A 16455-nucleotide genomic window follows, 5' to 3' on the forward strand; every position below is an offset into this window, starting at 1 on the left:
GCTATGAAACTATAATATATTTATCTTCATAAGTAAGGCTTTTTAAAACTTACCTTTTAATGAATCATTTATTGGTTTGAAAATGTGAGAAATTATTACTTTAAGCTTAATCAGTAACTTTAATTTTTTTATTGAAATATTCACCATTATGATTCTTTCACTTGGCAGGTAGATAAGAATTGCCTCTAATATCTTCTTAGAAAATAAATTGAAAATTTTAGTCACTGATTCTTGTCTGACTCTTTGCGACCCCATGGACTGTAGACCTCCAGGGTCCTCTGTCCATGGAATTCTCCAGGCAAGAATACTGAAGTGGGTTGCATTTTCCTCATCTTCATGACCCAGGTGTGGACCTGGGTCTCCTGCATCTCAGGCAGATTCTTTACCATCTGAGTCACCAGGGAAGCCCTATTAGAAAATAAAATACCTGGTAACTTACAAAATGAACCAATAGGAAACTAGAAATGAAGGTGTCAAATTAACAGTAATTACATTTGTTTGCTCCATATTAAGAAAACAAAAAGGAGCTTGTGTCTTATAAGGAGCTCCCTTAGCTCAAATTGTCTTTCGTTACATTATTTATCTCTTATATCACAAACTTCTCAAATGTTCTTTTTTCTTTTCCACATTAGGATGTATGAGCATGTGATTTACTAAGTGAATGAAAGTGAGAAAGTGTAAACTAAGTATAATTTATAGGGAAAGGTATATCTTTATACAACTAGAGAATATGTAAGTCTATTTATATATTTTAATATATATGTATAGTGGGAATGGCTTGGGATGTGAATTTCACTTTTTAAATTTTAATTCTCCTATTAGGTATTTCTCGTTAGAAAGAAGACTGGTCCTGATGCTGGACAACTCTATGCAATGAAGGTGTTAAAAAAAGCTTCTTTAAAAGGTAGAAGATCAGAAAGCTTATTAAAATAAAACATGGCAAAGCTTGTTTTAAGAAATGTGCTATGTATTGCCTATATGAGTAGATTTAGTTTCCTTTTAACATTAATAATTGTTACAGTTTTCTGGTGGTAATTGATATTTCTAGGTTTGAATTTAGTGAGTGTATCCTGGTAAAAAAGAATTAATGGGATAAAAAGTGAAACATTTTATTTAATTTAAAGTGAACTTGTTTTATTAAACTATATTCTTTTTCTTCAAGATTCTTATTTTTTCTGTTCCATCTGTTGGTATTACATATTGAGAAGGCACAGCCACCTGCATACACTTATATACACTGTCTTTTAGGCTGTGATAACAACAACACTGTGCTCAGTTTTAATCAGTGAACTCATTTGAATACTAATATTTAATTCTTATCCACCAAATAACACTGTGGCACTTAACCCATCTCTAGATCTAAACTGAATTTGTTAGCTTTTAGACTGTGGTAATTACTGCCTAGGAATATTGACTTCAAATTCAGGCACTTACAAAGTTATATTTTAAATTTCTATATTTGTGTTTGGTGAATTATTGATGGGATCTCTACTGAAATTATGTACAAGAACAATATACTCTACCTTTCTGTAATTTTTAGTTCGAGACAGAATTCGGACAAAGATGGAGAGGGATATACTGGTGGAAGTAAATCATCCATTTATTGTCAAATTGCACTATGGTATGTATTCTTTTTAAAAAAATATTGAACTGGAGAACTAAGATTTCCTTTCAGACAATAATGTAACATAAGATAAATACTTCAAATAGGAAATAAATATGGAATGATTTAATACTTTCAGCTATGTAAAACATACTTATCTGCAATAAGAATTAATATCCAGCTTTTAGATGTATTTCCTGTATTTGTTGGTTAACTTGTCTAAGGTAACAAGATAGTGTCTTTAGACTACTATCTTTAGATAGTGTCTAGTAGAATTTCTGTATCTATTAGGCTGTAACTCTAGGGATCTTAGGCTGTAAACTACTGTGATAATTTATTCAAAACTTTCTTGTGTTTGAATGGGTTCCTCTTACATGTTCATAATGATGATATTAGTCTTATTTCCTCATCCTGTTGAAGAGGACCATATGGTATACTAGTCTATTTGAGTTACTTTTTCTTATATTTAGAGAGAGAGGGATACTAGTGGGAAGCAATAGATACAATGGAAAGAACATGAATTTGGAGTCAAAGAATTCTGAGATTTTTTTTTTTTAATTGAGGTATAGTTGATTTACAGTATTATATGTTTCAGGTGTACAATATAGTGATTCACAATTTTCGAGGTTATATTCCATTTATACTTATTCCCCATATTATATTATATATCCTTGTAGCTTATTTATTTTATGCATAGTAGTTTGTACCTCTTAATCCCATACCCCTGTCTTGCCACTTTCCCCTACCTTTCCCCATTGGTAACCAGTAGTTTGTTCTCCAAAAGTTTGTTCCTTTTTTGTTAAATTAACTAATTTATTTTTTGATTCCAAATGTAACTGATATCATCCAATATTAAGCATAATACCCTCTAAGCTGATCCATGTTGTTGCAAATAACAATATTTCATTATTTTTATGGGTGAGTAATATTCCATTGTGTGTGTGTGTGTGTGTGTAGATGTATGTATGTGTGTGTATATATATAAACATATGTATTTTCCATATCTTTATTTAATGCATTTACCTGTTAGATACTTAGGCTGCTTCCATATCTTGTGTACTATAAAAAATTCTGCTAAGAACATTGTGGTGCATATATTTTTTTGTGGCAGTATTTTCATTTTCTTCAGATATATACCCAAGTGTGGAATTGCTGAGTTACATTTTTATTCTTTTGAGGAACCTCCATACTGTTTTCCACAGTGCTTGCACCAATTTACATAACTTCTGACAGTGTACAAGGATTTCATTTTGTCTACACCCTTTCCAACATTTGTTATTTGTAGTCTTTTTCATGATATACATTTCTGATAGATGTGAGATGGTATCTCATTGGGATTTTGATACTCTGATGATTAACAATACTGAACATCTTTTCATGTGCTAGTTGGTCATCTGTATGTCTTCTTTGGAAAAATGTCTATTCAGGTCTTCTGCCCATTTTTAAAATTGGGTTGTTTGTTTTTTTGGTGATGAGATATATGGTCTGTTTATATATTTTGGATATTAGCTCCTTATTAGTCATATCATTTGAAAATATTTTCTCCAATTTAGTATGCTATCTTTTCATTTTGTTGATGGTTTCCTTTGCTGTGCTAGAGCTTTATATTTTAATTAGGTCTGATCTGTTTATTTTTGCTTCTGTTTCCTTTGCCTTAGGAGACAAATCCCCAAAAAACATTGCTTTGATTCATGTCAAAGAGTGTTCTACCTATGTTCTCTTCTAGAAGTTTTATGGTTTATGGTCTTACATTTAGGTCTTTAATCCATTTTGAGTTTATTTTTATATATGGTGTTAGAAAATTTCATTCTTCTACATGCAACTCTCCAGTTTTTCCAGCACCACTTATGGAAGAGAATCCCTTTTTCTCTTTTGAATATTCTTGTCACCTTTATTACAGGTTAATCGATCATAGGTGTGTGGGTTTATTTCTGGGCTCTCTATTCTGTTCCATTGATCTATATGTCTCTATTTATGTCAGTACATATTGTTTTGATTTCTGTAATTTTTAGCATGGTCTGAAGTCAGGAGTGTGATGCCTCTAGCTTTGTTCTTCTTTTTCATGATTGTTTTGGCTATTGAGAGTCTTTGATATTTCCATACAAATTTTTAAATTATTTGTTCTAGTTCTGTGAAAAATGCCATTGGTATTTCAGTAGGGATTGCATTGAATCTTTAGATTGCTTTGTGCAGTATGGTCATTTTAACTATTAATTCTTCTAACGCATGCCATTCTGAATTTTAATAATGGCTCCATTGCCAAATTATTGTATGCATGAGATTATGGCATTTAACTTACCTGGGGAATTCAAAGGCAAAAATTACTAATCCACTTTTCTATGTTGCTCTTGGTTTTTGAAATTCAGACGAATAGCAGCCATTGATTTTATTTTTAGGTAATTTTGACTAATATGCAGTTCAGTTCAGTTCAGTCACTCAGTCGTGTCTGACTATTTACAACCCCATGAACCACAGCACACCAGGTCTCCCTGTCCATCACCAACTCCCGGAGTCCACCCAAACCCACGTCCATTGAATTGGTGATACCATCCAGCCATCCCATCCTCTGTCGTCCCCTTCTCCTGCTGCCCTCAATCTTTCCCAGCATCAGGGTCTTTTCCAATGAGTCAACTCTTCGCATGAGTTGACCAAAGTATTGGAGTTTCACCTTCAACATCAGTCCTTCCAATGAACACCCAGGACTGTTCTCCTTTAGGATGGACTGGTTGACTCTCCTTGCAGTCCAAGGGACTCGCATGAGTGTTCTCCAACACTACAGTTCAAAAGCATCAATTCTTTGACACTCAGCTTTCTTCACAGTCCAACTCTAACATCCATAAAGGACCACTGGAAAAACCATAGCCTTAACTAGACGGACCTTTGTTGGCAAAGTAATGTCTCTGCTTTTGAATATGCTATCTAGGTTGGTCATAACTTTCCTTCCAAGGAGTAAGCGTCTTTTAATTTCCTGGCTGCAATCACCATCTGCAGTGATTTTGGAGCCCCAAAAAATAAAGTCAGCCACTGTTTCCCCATCTATTTCCCATGAATTGATGGGACCAGGTGCCATGATCTTAGTTTTCTGGATGTTGAGCTTTAAGCCAACTTTTTCACTCTCCTCTTTCACTTTCATCAACAGGCTTTTTAGTTTCTCTTCACTTTCTGCCATAAGGGTGGCATCATCTGCATATCTGAGGTTATTGATATTTCTCCCAGCAATCTTGATTCCAGCTTGTGCTTCTTCCAGTCCAGTGTTTCTCATGAAGTACTCTGCATATAAGTTAAATAAGCACGGTGACAATATAAAGCCTTGACATACTCCTTTTCCTATTTGGAACCAGTCTGTTGTTCCATGTCCAGTTCTAACTATTGCTTCCTGACCTGCATGCAGGTTTCTCAAGAGGCAGGTCAGGTGATATGGTATTCCCATCTCTTTCAGAATTTTCCACAGTTTTCTGTGACCCACACAGTCAAAGGCTTTGGCATAGTCAATAAAGCAGACATAGATGTTTTTCTGGAACTCTCCTGCTTTTTTGATGATCCAGTGGATGTTGGCAATTTGATCTCTGGTTCCTCTGCCTTTTCCAAAACCAGTTTGAACATCTGGAAGTTCATGGTTCACATATTGCTGAAGCCTGGCTTGGAGAATTTTGAGCATTACTTAACTAGCAAAAATTTAGAATTTTTCACCCATTATTCTTTCATTCCCCATTACCCAAATGAAATGAAAGTACTAGTAGTATCTAAAGATCTCCTTCCTTGAATCTCTGAGATATCATTAGATTAATCACTAAACACCAGTTTTATGCAAAATATTCTGTTAAAATCAGTAGGCTCTAGAGGGGATATAATCTCTGTTCTTAAGAAATTTGTAATGTATAGGGAACACAGACATATAAGACCAATTAATCTTATAAATAAAAATAGATTAAGGTATCGAGATATAAATAAAGTACAGTGGAATCTCAAAAGTAGTAGCAAGTAATTCTGATGGGGAAGAGTGTAGGGACACTGTGGGGAAATGTGAAAAGGAGGAAATCCTTAATAGAAGAAAGTCTCTTAATAGAAGAAACAGGGGGTGACATTTTGTTGAGCCTGACAGAATTAGTAGATTTTCAATAGATGGGAAGGTAGAATTCAGGCAATTGCAGTAGATTATTGTGCTTCATAAATGAGGAAAATGATGATGTTACAAGTTTCTGTGTAAAGCTACAATGTAGAACATCTGATATATTGTGGAAAGGGTTTTATAGCTTTTCAACACTAGTTTTAATTATGAAATGATGTTATTGAATAATGCACCATGTAAGTAAATGGTTAATTTCAGTATAGTGTTCAGTGATAAAATTCTAAACAGCTATATTAAATAAAAAGTATACTAAGCTTTGTAAGCCTTAAAAATTGTTACATCTACATTTTAATTTCTAATTAGCCTTTCAGACTGAAGGGAAGCTGTATTTAATATTGGATTTTCTCAGGGGAGGAGATGTCTTCACAAGATTATCCAAAGAGGTGAGTATTTGTAAATGTTTGCTATATTTTATTGAAACAAAACTAAGACATTGTTTTTGTTGTTTTGCTAATTACTTTTGCTATGGAAATTTTAAATATTCTTTTTTGTTTGGTTACATAATATTTCATGAATGTACCAATTAATGGCATTTTCTGACTGTCATATAAATCATTTCAATGCATTACTCATTTTCCTCTTAGGAATAAGATCAGTAAAAATAACTGGATGAAGTAGATAGGGACAAGCCTAGGACTTTGGCTACTTGAGCTACCAAAATGCCTTTGAGAGTAAGCTTTAATTTATTCATGTTTAGAACAGCTTTAGCGAGGTATAGTTGACATACCACAAACTGTACTTACTAAAGTACATGCTTTGATAAATTTTGACAATTGTGTAAATTTATAAAACTATCAATACAATCAAAATAATTTGTTTATCCATCGTCCCCAACAGTTTTCTTGTATTCTTTTGTAATGCTTCCCTCCTGCCCCACCACTACTGAATCTGCTTTCTTTACTATTTAGTTTTCATGTTCTAGGACTTCATATAAATGAAATCATATGATATGTATTGGTTTTTTGTCTGGCTTATTTATTTTAGCATACTTATTTCGAGATTCATTCAAGTTGTGGCATGCATCAGTAGTTCATTTTTATTGCTGAGTGGTATTCCACTGTATGGGTACACAGTGATTTGTCTATTCATTCACTTGTTGATGGATATACTTTTTTTGCAGTTTTTGGATAATACTAATAAAGCTACTAGAAGCGTTCATGTATGGACATATGCTTTTTTATTCCATGGTTAAATATCTAAGAATATAATGACTGGGTTATATAGTAAGTCTATATTTTAACTTAAAGATACTGTCAAGCTATTTTCCAAAGAGGTTGTATAATTTTTACAGTCTCACCAGTAGTATATGAGAGTTTTAGTTGTTCCACATTCTTACCAACACTTGGTTTGGTCAGTCTTGTTTTAATTTTGTATATCTGATAAGTGTATGATGACCTTATTGTGGTTTTGAATTTTTATAGCCCTAATGATTAATGATGTTGAACATCTCTTCATGTGCTTATTTGACATGTATGTATCTTTTTTGATAAAATATCTGTTTAAATCTTTGGCCCATTTTTTATTGAGTATTTTTTGTTACTGAACTTTGAAACTCTATATATATTGTGAATGCTAGGTCCTTTATCATGTATGTTTGAAAGTATTTTCTTCTGGTCTATTGTTTATCCTTTCATTCTCTTTAACTGTGTCTTTCAAAAAGCAGAAGTTCTTAGTTTTGGTGATGTCTAACTTATAATACATTTTTCCTTTTATGAATGATCGTTTTTGGTGTCTTGTTTAAGGAATGTTTGCCTCATCCCAGGTCACAAAGATTTTCTCTTATGTTCTCTAGAAGTTTTCAAGTTTTTGGTTTTACCCTTTTCATATATGATGATAAGTGTTACAGTTATTTTTTCACAGTTATCCATATTTTACTGATACATAAGAAATGTTGAACTGTATTTGAGTTTTGAAATTAGAATCCTTTTTATTTCAGGCATTTTTAAAAAGTTTTAATTTGGAATTTGGGTATAGCTGATTAAAAATGTTGTGATAGTTTCAGGTGAACAGCTGAAGGAACTCAATCATACATCTTGTCCTCTTTTTGCATATAGATATCTTATTGGTTTAGCATCATCATTGGAAAAGCCTTTGCTTTCTTCCCCCTTATGGATCACAGTCATTTTTGGCAAAGGGGCTTGTGTAACTCAATGAAACTATGAGCCATACTGTGCAGGGCCATCCAAGATAGACGGGTCATAGTGAAGAGTTCTGACAAAATGTAATCCACTGATGGATGAAATGGCAAACAGTGCCAGTATTCTTGCCTTGAGAATCCCATGAACACTATGAAAAGGGAAAAAAAGAAATAGAAGATGGCACTAGAAACTGAGCCCCCCAAGGTTGGAAGGTGTCCATTATGCTATTGGGGAAGAGCAGAGGGCAATTACTAATAGCTCCAGAAAGAATGAAGCGACTGCACCAAATTGGAAAAGATGCTCAGCTGTGGATGTGTTTGGTGGTGGTAGTGAAAGTTCTTTGCACAACAGTATTTCATAGGAACCTGGATATTATTTCAAGGGAAGTTTGACACGGTCAAGCAGATGATGGTGAGTTTGAACATTGGCATCTTCAGAATCACTGAACTAAAATGTATGGGAATGGGTGTGACCATTATATCTACTACTGTGGGCAAGAATCCCGTAGAAGAAATGGAGTAACCCTCATAGTCAACAAAAGAGTCCAAAATGCAGTACTTGGGTTTGATCTCAAAAACGACAGAATGATCTTGGTTCATTTCCAAGGCAAACCATTCAACATCACAGCAATCCAAGTCTATGCCCCAACCACTGATGCCAAAGAAGCTGAAGTGGCTGGTTCTATGAAGGCTTACAACACCTGAAACTAACATCAAAAAGATATCCTTCTTATCATAGGGGGACTGCACTGCAAAAGTAGGAAGTCAGGAGATACCCAAAATAACAGGCAAGTTTGGTCTTGGAGTACAAAATGAAGCAGGGTGAAGGCTAACAGAGTTTTGTTAAGAGAACATGCTGGTTGTAGCAAACACCTTTTGCCAAAACCAAAGAGACAACTTTATACATGGAAATGGAAATCACCAGATGGTCAATACCAACATCAGATTGATGATGTTCTTTGAAGCTTAAGATGGAGAAGCTCTATACAGTCAGAAAAAACAAGACATGGAGGTAACTGTGGCTCAGATCATGAGCTCCTTATTGTAAAATTCAGGCTTAAATTTAAGAAGTGGGGAAAAGCACTAGGCCATTCAAAGTGTGAGTCGCTCAGTCGTGTCTGACTCTTTGTGGTCTGATGGACTGTAGCCCACCAGACTCATCTGTCCTTGGAATTCTCCAGGTAAGAATACTGGAGTGAGTTGCCATTTTCTTCTAGGGCATCTTCCTGACCCAGAGATGGAACCCAGGTATCCTACATTGCAGACAGATTCATTACCATCTGAGCCACCAGGGAAGCCATTCGTGTATGACCTAAATCAAATCCTTTCTGATTATATAGTGGAAGTGATTAATAAATTTAAGGGATTAGATCTGGTCGACAGAGTGCCTGAAGGATGGGGGTTAGTAACATTGTACAGGAGGCAGTGACCAAAACTAACCTAAAGAAAAAGATGTGCAAGAAGGCAAAGTAGTTCTCCAAGGAGGCTTCACAAATACCTGAGAAAATAAGAGAAATGAAAGGCAAGGGGGAAAGGGAAAGCTTTACCCAACAGAATGCAAGTTCTAGAGAATAGCCCAGAGAGATAAGAAGGCCTTCTTAAATAAACAATGCAAAGAAACAGAGGAAGACAATAGAATGGGAAAGACTAGAGATCTCGTCAGGAAAACTGGAGATATCAAGGGAATATTTCATGAAAGAATGTGCATGATAAAGGACAGAAATTGTAAGGACAATTTGTTGACAAATTGTAAGGACAAAGTTGTTCACCTAACAGAAGCAGAAGAGATTAAGAAGAGGTGGCAAGAATACACAGAAGAAACTAGGAAAAATAGCCTTAATGACCCAGATAATCACAGTGAAGTGGTCACTCATCTAGAGCCAGATATCTTCGAGTTTGAAGTCAGTTGTGTCTTAGGAAGCATTACTATTAACAAAGCTGGTGGAGGTGATGGAATTACAGCTCAGCTCTTTCAAATCCTAAAAGATGATGCTGTTAAGGTGCTGAATGTCTTAACAGCTAATTGGAAGACTCACCAGTGGCCACAGAACTGGAAAAGATCAGTTTTCATTCGAATCCCAAAGAAGGACAATGCCAAAAAAAATGTTCAAACTACCACACAGCTGCTCTCATTTCACATGCTAGCAAGGTAATGTTCAAAATCCTTCAAGGTAGGCTTCCGCAATACATAAGCCAAGAACTTCCAGATGTATAGGCTGGGTTTTGAAGAGGCAGAGGAACCAGAGATCAAATTGCCAACATCCATTGGATCATAGGGAATGCAAGGAAATTCCAGAAAATCCTCTACTTCTGTTTCATTGAATATGCAAAAGCTTTTGACATTGTGGATCACAATAATGGAAAATTCTCCAAGAGGTGGGAATACCACACCACCTTACCTGTCGACTGAAAAACCTGTATGTGGGTCAAGAATCAACAGTTAGAACCAGACTTGGAACAACTGACTGGTTCGAAATTGGGAAGGAGTACATCAAGGCTATATATTGTCACCCTGCTTCTTTAACTTATATGCAGAGTACATCATGCAAAATGCTAGGCTGGATGACTCACAAGCTGGAATCAAGATTGCCCGGAAAGATATCAACAACCTCAAATATGCAGATGATACCACTCTAATGGCAGAAAACAAAGAGGAACTAAAGAGCCTCTTCATGAAGGTAAAGAGGTGAGTGAAAAACCTTCCTTGAAACAGTATTCAATAAATTAAGATCATGGCATTTGGTCCCAACACTTTATGGCAAATAGAAGGGGGCGGGGGGGGGGGAGAAAGCCAAGACAGATTTTCTTTTCTTTGGCTCCAGAATCACTGCTGACAGTGACTGCAGCTATGAAATTAAAGATACTTGATCCTTGGAAGGAAAGAAGTAACAAACCTAGATAGCATATTAAAAAGCAGAAATATTATTTTGTTGATAAAGATCAGAGCTATGGTTTTTCCGATAGTCCTGTTCAGTTAAGTTCAGTCACTCAGTCATATCTTACTCTTTGTGACCCAATGGACTGCAACACGCTAGGCTTCCCTGTCCATTACCAACTTCTGGAGCTCACTCAAATTCATGTCCATTGAGTTGATGATGCCGTCCAACCATCTCATCCTCTGTCATCCCCTTCTCCTCCTCCTGCCTTCAATCTTGCCCAGCATCAGAGTATTTTCAAATGTTTTGGTTGTTCACATCAGGTGGCCAATATATTGGAGTTTCAGCTTCAGCATTAGTCCTTCCAATGAATATTCAGGACTGATTTCCTTTAGGATGGCCTAGTTGGATCTCCTTGCAGTCCAAGGGACTCTCAAGAGTCTTCTCCAACACCATAGTTCAAAATTATCAATTCTTTGGCACTCAGCTTTCTTTAGTCCAACTTTCACATCCATACATGACTACTGGAAAGACCATAGCTTTGACTAGACGGAACTTTGTCAACAAAGTAATGTCTCTGCTTTTTAATATGCTGTCTAGGTTGGTCATAGCTTTTCTCCCAAGGAGCAAGCGTCTTTTAATTTCATGGCTGCAGTCACCATCTGCAGTGATTTTGGGGCCCCCCAAAATAAAGTCTCTCATTGTTTTCATTGTTTTCCCATCTATTTCCCATGAAGTGACGGGACCAGGAGCCATGATCTTCATTTTTTGAATATTGATCTTTAAGCCAAGTTTTTTACTCTTCTCTTTCACTTTCATAAAGAGGCTCTTTATTTCTTCACTTTCTGCCATAAGGGTGGTGTCATCTTCGTACCTGAGGTGATTGATATTTCTCTCAGCAGTCTTGATTCCAGCTTGCGCTTCATCCAGCCTGGCATTTTGCATGATGTACTCTGCATATAAGATAAATAAGCAGGGTGACAATATACAGCCTTGACGTCCTCCTTTCCCAATTTGGAACCAGTCTGCTGTTCCATGTCTGGCTCTAATTATTGCTTCTTGACCTGCATACAGATTTCTCAGAAGGCAGGTCAGGTGGCCTGGTATTCCCATCTCGAAGAATTTTCCACAGTTTGTTGTGATCCGCACAGTGCAAGGCTTTGGCATAGTCAATAAAGCAGAAGTAGATGTTTTTCTGGAACTCTCTTGCTTTTTAGATGATCGAGCGCATGTTGGCAACTTGATCTCTGGTTCCTCTGCCTTTTCTAAATCCAGCTTGAACATCTGGAAGTTCACGGTTCATGTACTGTTGAAGCCTGGCTTTGAGAATTTTAAGCATTCCATTTTTGGTGTGTGAGATGAGTACAATTTTGTGGTAGTTTGAACATTCTTTGGCATTGTTTTTCTGTGGTTGGAATGAAAACTGACCTTTTTTAGTCCTGTGGCCACTGCTGAGTTTTCCAAATTTGTTGGCATATTTAGTGCAGCACTTTCACAGCATCATCTTTTAGGATTTCAAAAACTCAACTGGAATTCTATCACCTCCACTAGCTTTGTTCGCAGTGATGCTTTGACCCACTTGACTTCACATTCCAGGAAGTGTTACTCTAGGTGAGTGATCATATCATTGTGGTTATCTGGATCATGAAGTGCCGAGGTCCAACCCTGGTGGATCCAGGATAATACGAAGCAGGGATGGAGTTGACGTCTAGAGGAAAATTGTTTAATTAAAGCTATGGAGAGAGATTAGAAAAGAATAGTGTAGTAGGAAAATCAGTGGAGAAAAGAGGCTGAATAACTTGGTTTACATGGAGAACCAATAAAATCCCGAGACAAGGGGTTTGCACCACCTACCTAGGCCACAGGTGTCTTCCTGGTCCCCCGAAGGAGCAGAGACACAAAGCGCCTCCCCATTCAGATCTTAGAAGCCCAGGCAAAACTAGTAGGCCTGGCGAGCCTCCACGCTCCAAATGGGAATTCAGCCAGAAAAGGAGAAAAGATGACACGGGGGAAACCAGTCATTTCAGGAACTGGTCCGTTTCTTTATTTTTCAGAGTCAGCTGCTCTGACCTTTATCTAAAGACAGTGTTCTTTGCATATCTTTGTTCTTACAAGGGTCTTACATTTGTTTACAGTATCTTCTGGTCTGGAGACCTGTTAACATTTTATGGCCCCATCTTTCTTTCTATTGATAAAGGTTAGTCAATCAGAAAACTTGTGTTCCCTTAAGATCTACTTAGTCTTAAGATAGTGATAAAGTTACATTCTTACATAGCAAGGGCACAATGATTTATAACAAAGAGGAGTACAGTGATTTATATCAAAGAGAAAATTCATTAACTCAAAAATCTAGTATTGGTAACATCAAAACTACTATATTTCTTTTTCTACATTCCAATTACATTGATTAACATACTCCCAGGTGCCTAAGGATATGGAGGCCTGGTGGCAATCATTAACTCAGCAATGAAACACTTCATCATGATTTTTATCTTTAGAAAAACCCTATGCTAACAAAGACTTTCAAAATACTCCAAACTCTCTGTGCTGTTTATGGTTGAGAGGTTGTAAACAATCATGTATGTAGTAGCAAGAGTGTGGATAATCCTGTCACACAATCTAGTCTGCCAGCAGAGAGGTTTGAGCTGAGACACTCCTTTTATATGCAGAAGACTATTAACTGGAGCTCTAAGTTAATTTTCCAGAGAAAGGTGGTTGGGGATAGCCCCTGTTAATGTCAGAACAGTGCATTATAACAGACAGATTTTGGTTTCGGGGGGTAGATGTTCGAGCAGATCTAAGGGGCTTCTTGAGTTCTTGATCTGCCTTGCCTACATGACCTTGTCATGGCTGGGGTCGGGTAGTCTCTTGAGTCCTGTCCCGCCTTTGCCATGGGTGGGATCTCCCGTGCTGGCTCCCAGCAATGAAGATCTTTTACAGATGTGAAATTTGGACTATAAAGCAGGCTGAGCACTGACAAATTTATACTTTCAAATTGTGGTGCTTGAGAAGACTCTTGAGACTCCCTTGGACTGCAAGGAAATCAAACCAGTCAATCCCAAAGTAAATCATCACCTGAATACTCACTGGAAGTACTGATGTTGAAATTTCAGGTCTGTGGCCACCTGTTGTGAAGGAGCAACTCATTGGGAAAGACCTTGTTGCTGGGGAATGTAGAAGGCAAAGGAGAAGAGGGTGGCAGAGAATGAGATAGTTGAATAATATTACTGACTCAATACACATGAATTTCAGCAAACTCTGGAGATAATGAAGGGCACAGGATCCTGGAGTGCTTCCGTTATGGGGCTGTAGATTGTCAGACACGATGTAGTACCTGAACAACAAAAATGCTTTCTTCGTTTAATTACCTTGTATTTTTTGGTGACAATCAGTTGATCGTGTACATGAAGATCTATTAATACATCTAGACACTCTTTTCTATTTGTCTATCCTTATGCCAATACAACACTTTCTTGATTCCTTTATATTTATAAAATAAGTATTTATAAAAGCTCAGGTTGTGCAAGTCCTTGAGGTTTGCTCATCTTTTTCAAAGTTGTTTTGCCTCTTCTAGATCTCTTGCATTTCCATATTGATTTATAAAGTAGTTTTTCACTTTGTACAAAAATGCCTGCTGGGATTTTGATTGGGATTGCATTGAATCTATAGTTCAGTTTTTATATAATTGACATTTTCAGTGTTGAGTCTTCTCATCCATGAAGACAGTATCGCTCTCCATTTATTTAAGTCTTTTTAAATTTCTCTCACCAGTATCTTGTCATTTTCAGCATATAGATCTTTTACGTGTTTTGTCAGATTTGTCTCTGAATATTTTTCTTTTTAATACTGCCGTTGTAAGTGGAATTACTTTCTTAATTTTATTTTCAAATGGATGGAAATACTACTTTTTTGATATTGAATTTTGTATTTTAAAATATAACTAAACTTACTTTATCTAGCAGCACTTTGATAGACTACAAATAGAAGTTTCTATTTTTAATCCACATAAGGAGTTTTACTTCTTTTCCATTATGGACTCATTTATTTGTCTTTGTAACACTGACTTGACCCTCCAGGTTCTTTTGAAAAGTATTGAAAAAAGGAGACATTCTTGCCTTATTTCTGATTTTATGAGGAAAGCATATGTTCACCATGAATTACAAAGTTAAGTTCTTTATCAGATTGAGAAATTTCCCTTATATTGCTAGTTTTTGAAAGTTTTTATCAGGAATGCATGTTTGATTTTGTGAAACACTTTTTTTTTGTTGTTGTTTGCAGTTATTAAGATGGTGATTGTATTTTTTTCTTCTTTAATCTTTATTTGTTGACTGTACTGGATCTTCATTGCTTTGCACAGGCTTTCTCTAGTTGTGGTGTGTAGGCTTCCCATTGTGATGCCTTCTTCTGTTGTGTAGCATGGGCTCTAGGGCCCATAGGCTTCAGTAGCTGTGGTATGTTGGCTCAGTAATTGCAGCACATGTGTTCTAGAGCATGAGCTTAGTTGCTGTGGCATACAGGACCTAGTTGCCCACAGCGTATAGAATGTCACCAGACCTGTAATCAAAACCTTATCCCTTGAATTGGCAGGAAGATTCTATACACTGGACCACCAGGCAAGTCCTCTTCTTTAATCTTTTAATATGGTGAATTACATTGAACTAATTGTCAAATGTTGAAGTAGTCTTGAATCTGAGGGGGAACTCCATGCAGTAATGATGTATTATCCTTTTTGTATATTATTGGATGATATTTACTAAAAGTTTGTTAAGAATTTTTGCATCTATTTTCATGAGAGATATTTGACTGTAGTTTTCTTTATTGATCATATCTAATTTTGGTGTCAGAGCAATTCTGGTTTCATAGAATGAGTTGGGTAGAATTTTCTCCCCTTCAGTTTTCTGCAAAAGCTCAATGTTACGTTGTCCTTAAATGATTCGTAGAATTCACTAGTGGAGCTATCTGGGCCTAAAGGGTTTTTTCCAATGGTACAATGTTTAATTATGAATTCAGTGTTTTAAAAGTTACTTGGGGTTATTCAGTTCATCTTTTCTTTTTAAATGAGTTTTTTATCATGTCTTTTAAGGAATTTATGCATTTCATCAGAGTTACCAAATTCATTGGCATAAAGTTATTCATAGTATCCTCTTGTTATGATTTTTTTTTGTCTTTTATTTTATTTTATTTTTTGGAAATTTATTTATTTATTTTATTTTTTTATTTTTTAATTTTAAAATCTTTAATTCTTGCATGTGTTCCCAAACATGAACCCCCCTCCCACCTCCCTCCCCATAACATCTCTCTGGGTCATCCCCATGCACCAGCCCCAAGCATGCTGTATCCTGCGTCAGACATAGACTGGCGATTCAATTCTTACATGATAGTATACATGTTAGAATGCCATTCTCCCAAATCATCCCACCCTCTCCCTCTCCCTCTGAGTCCAAAAGTCCGTTATACACATCTGTGTCTTTTTTGCTGTCTTGCATACAGGGTCGTCATTGCCATCTTTCTAAATTCCATATATATGTGTTAGTATACTGTATTGGTGTTTTTCTTTCTGGCTTACTTCACTCTGTATAATCAGCTCCAGTTTCATCCATCTCATCAGAACTGATTCAAATGAGTTCTTTTTAACGGCTGAGTAATACTCCATTGTGTATATGTACCACAGCTTTCTTATCCATTCATCTGCTGATGGACATCTAGGTTG

General features: G+C 36.3%; 1 protein-coding gene across 1 annotated transcript in view; it reads left to right on the forward strand.

Moving 5' to 3' along the window:
* The window catches only part of LOC102179926 (ribosomal protein S6 kinase alpha-6), a 120654-nt gene that overhangs the window by 68576 nt on the left and 35623 nt on the right, over window positions 1-16455 (forward strand). Inside the window, exons 5-7 of the mRNA XM_018044606.1 lie at window positions 823-904; window positions 1541-1621; window positions 6036-6115. Coding sequence (XP_017900095.1) covers window positions 823-904; window positions 1541-1621; window positions 6036-6115 — 243 coding nt within the window. The remainder of the gene's footprint in view (window positions 1-822; window positions 905-1540; window positions 1622-6035; window positions 6116-16455) is intronic.

The sequence above is a fragment of the Capra hircus genome, unplaced genomic scaffold (genome assembly GCF_001704415.2).
Source record: "Capra hircus breed San Clemente unplaced genomic scaffold, ASM170441v1, whole genome shotgun sequence".
Taxonomy (NCBI): Eukaryota; Metazoa; Chordata; class Mammalia; order Artiodactyla; family Bovidae; genus Capra; species Capra hircus.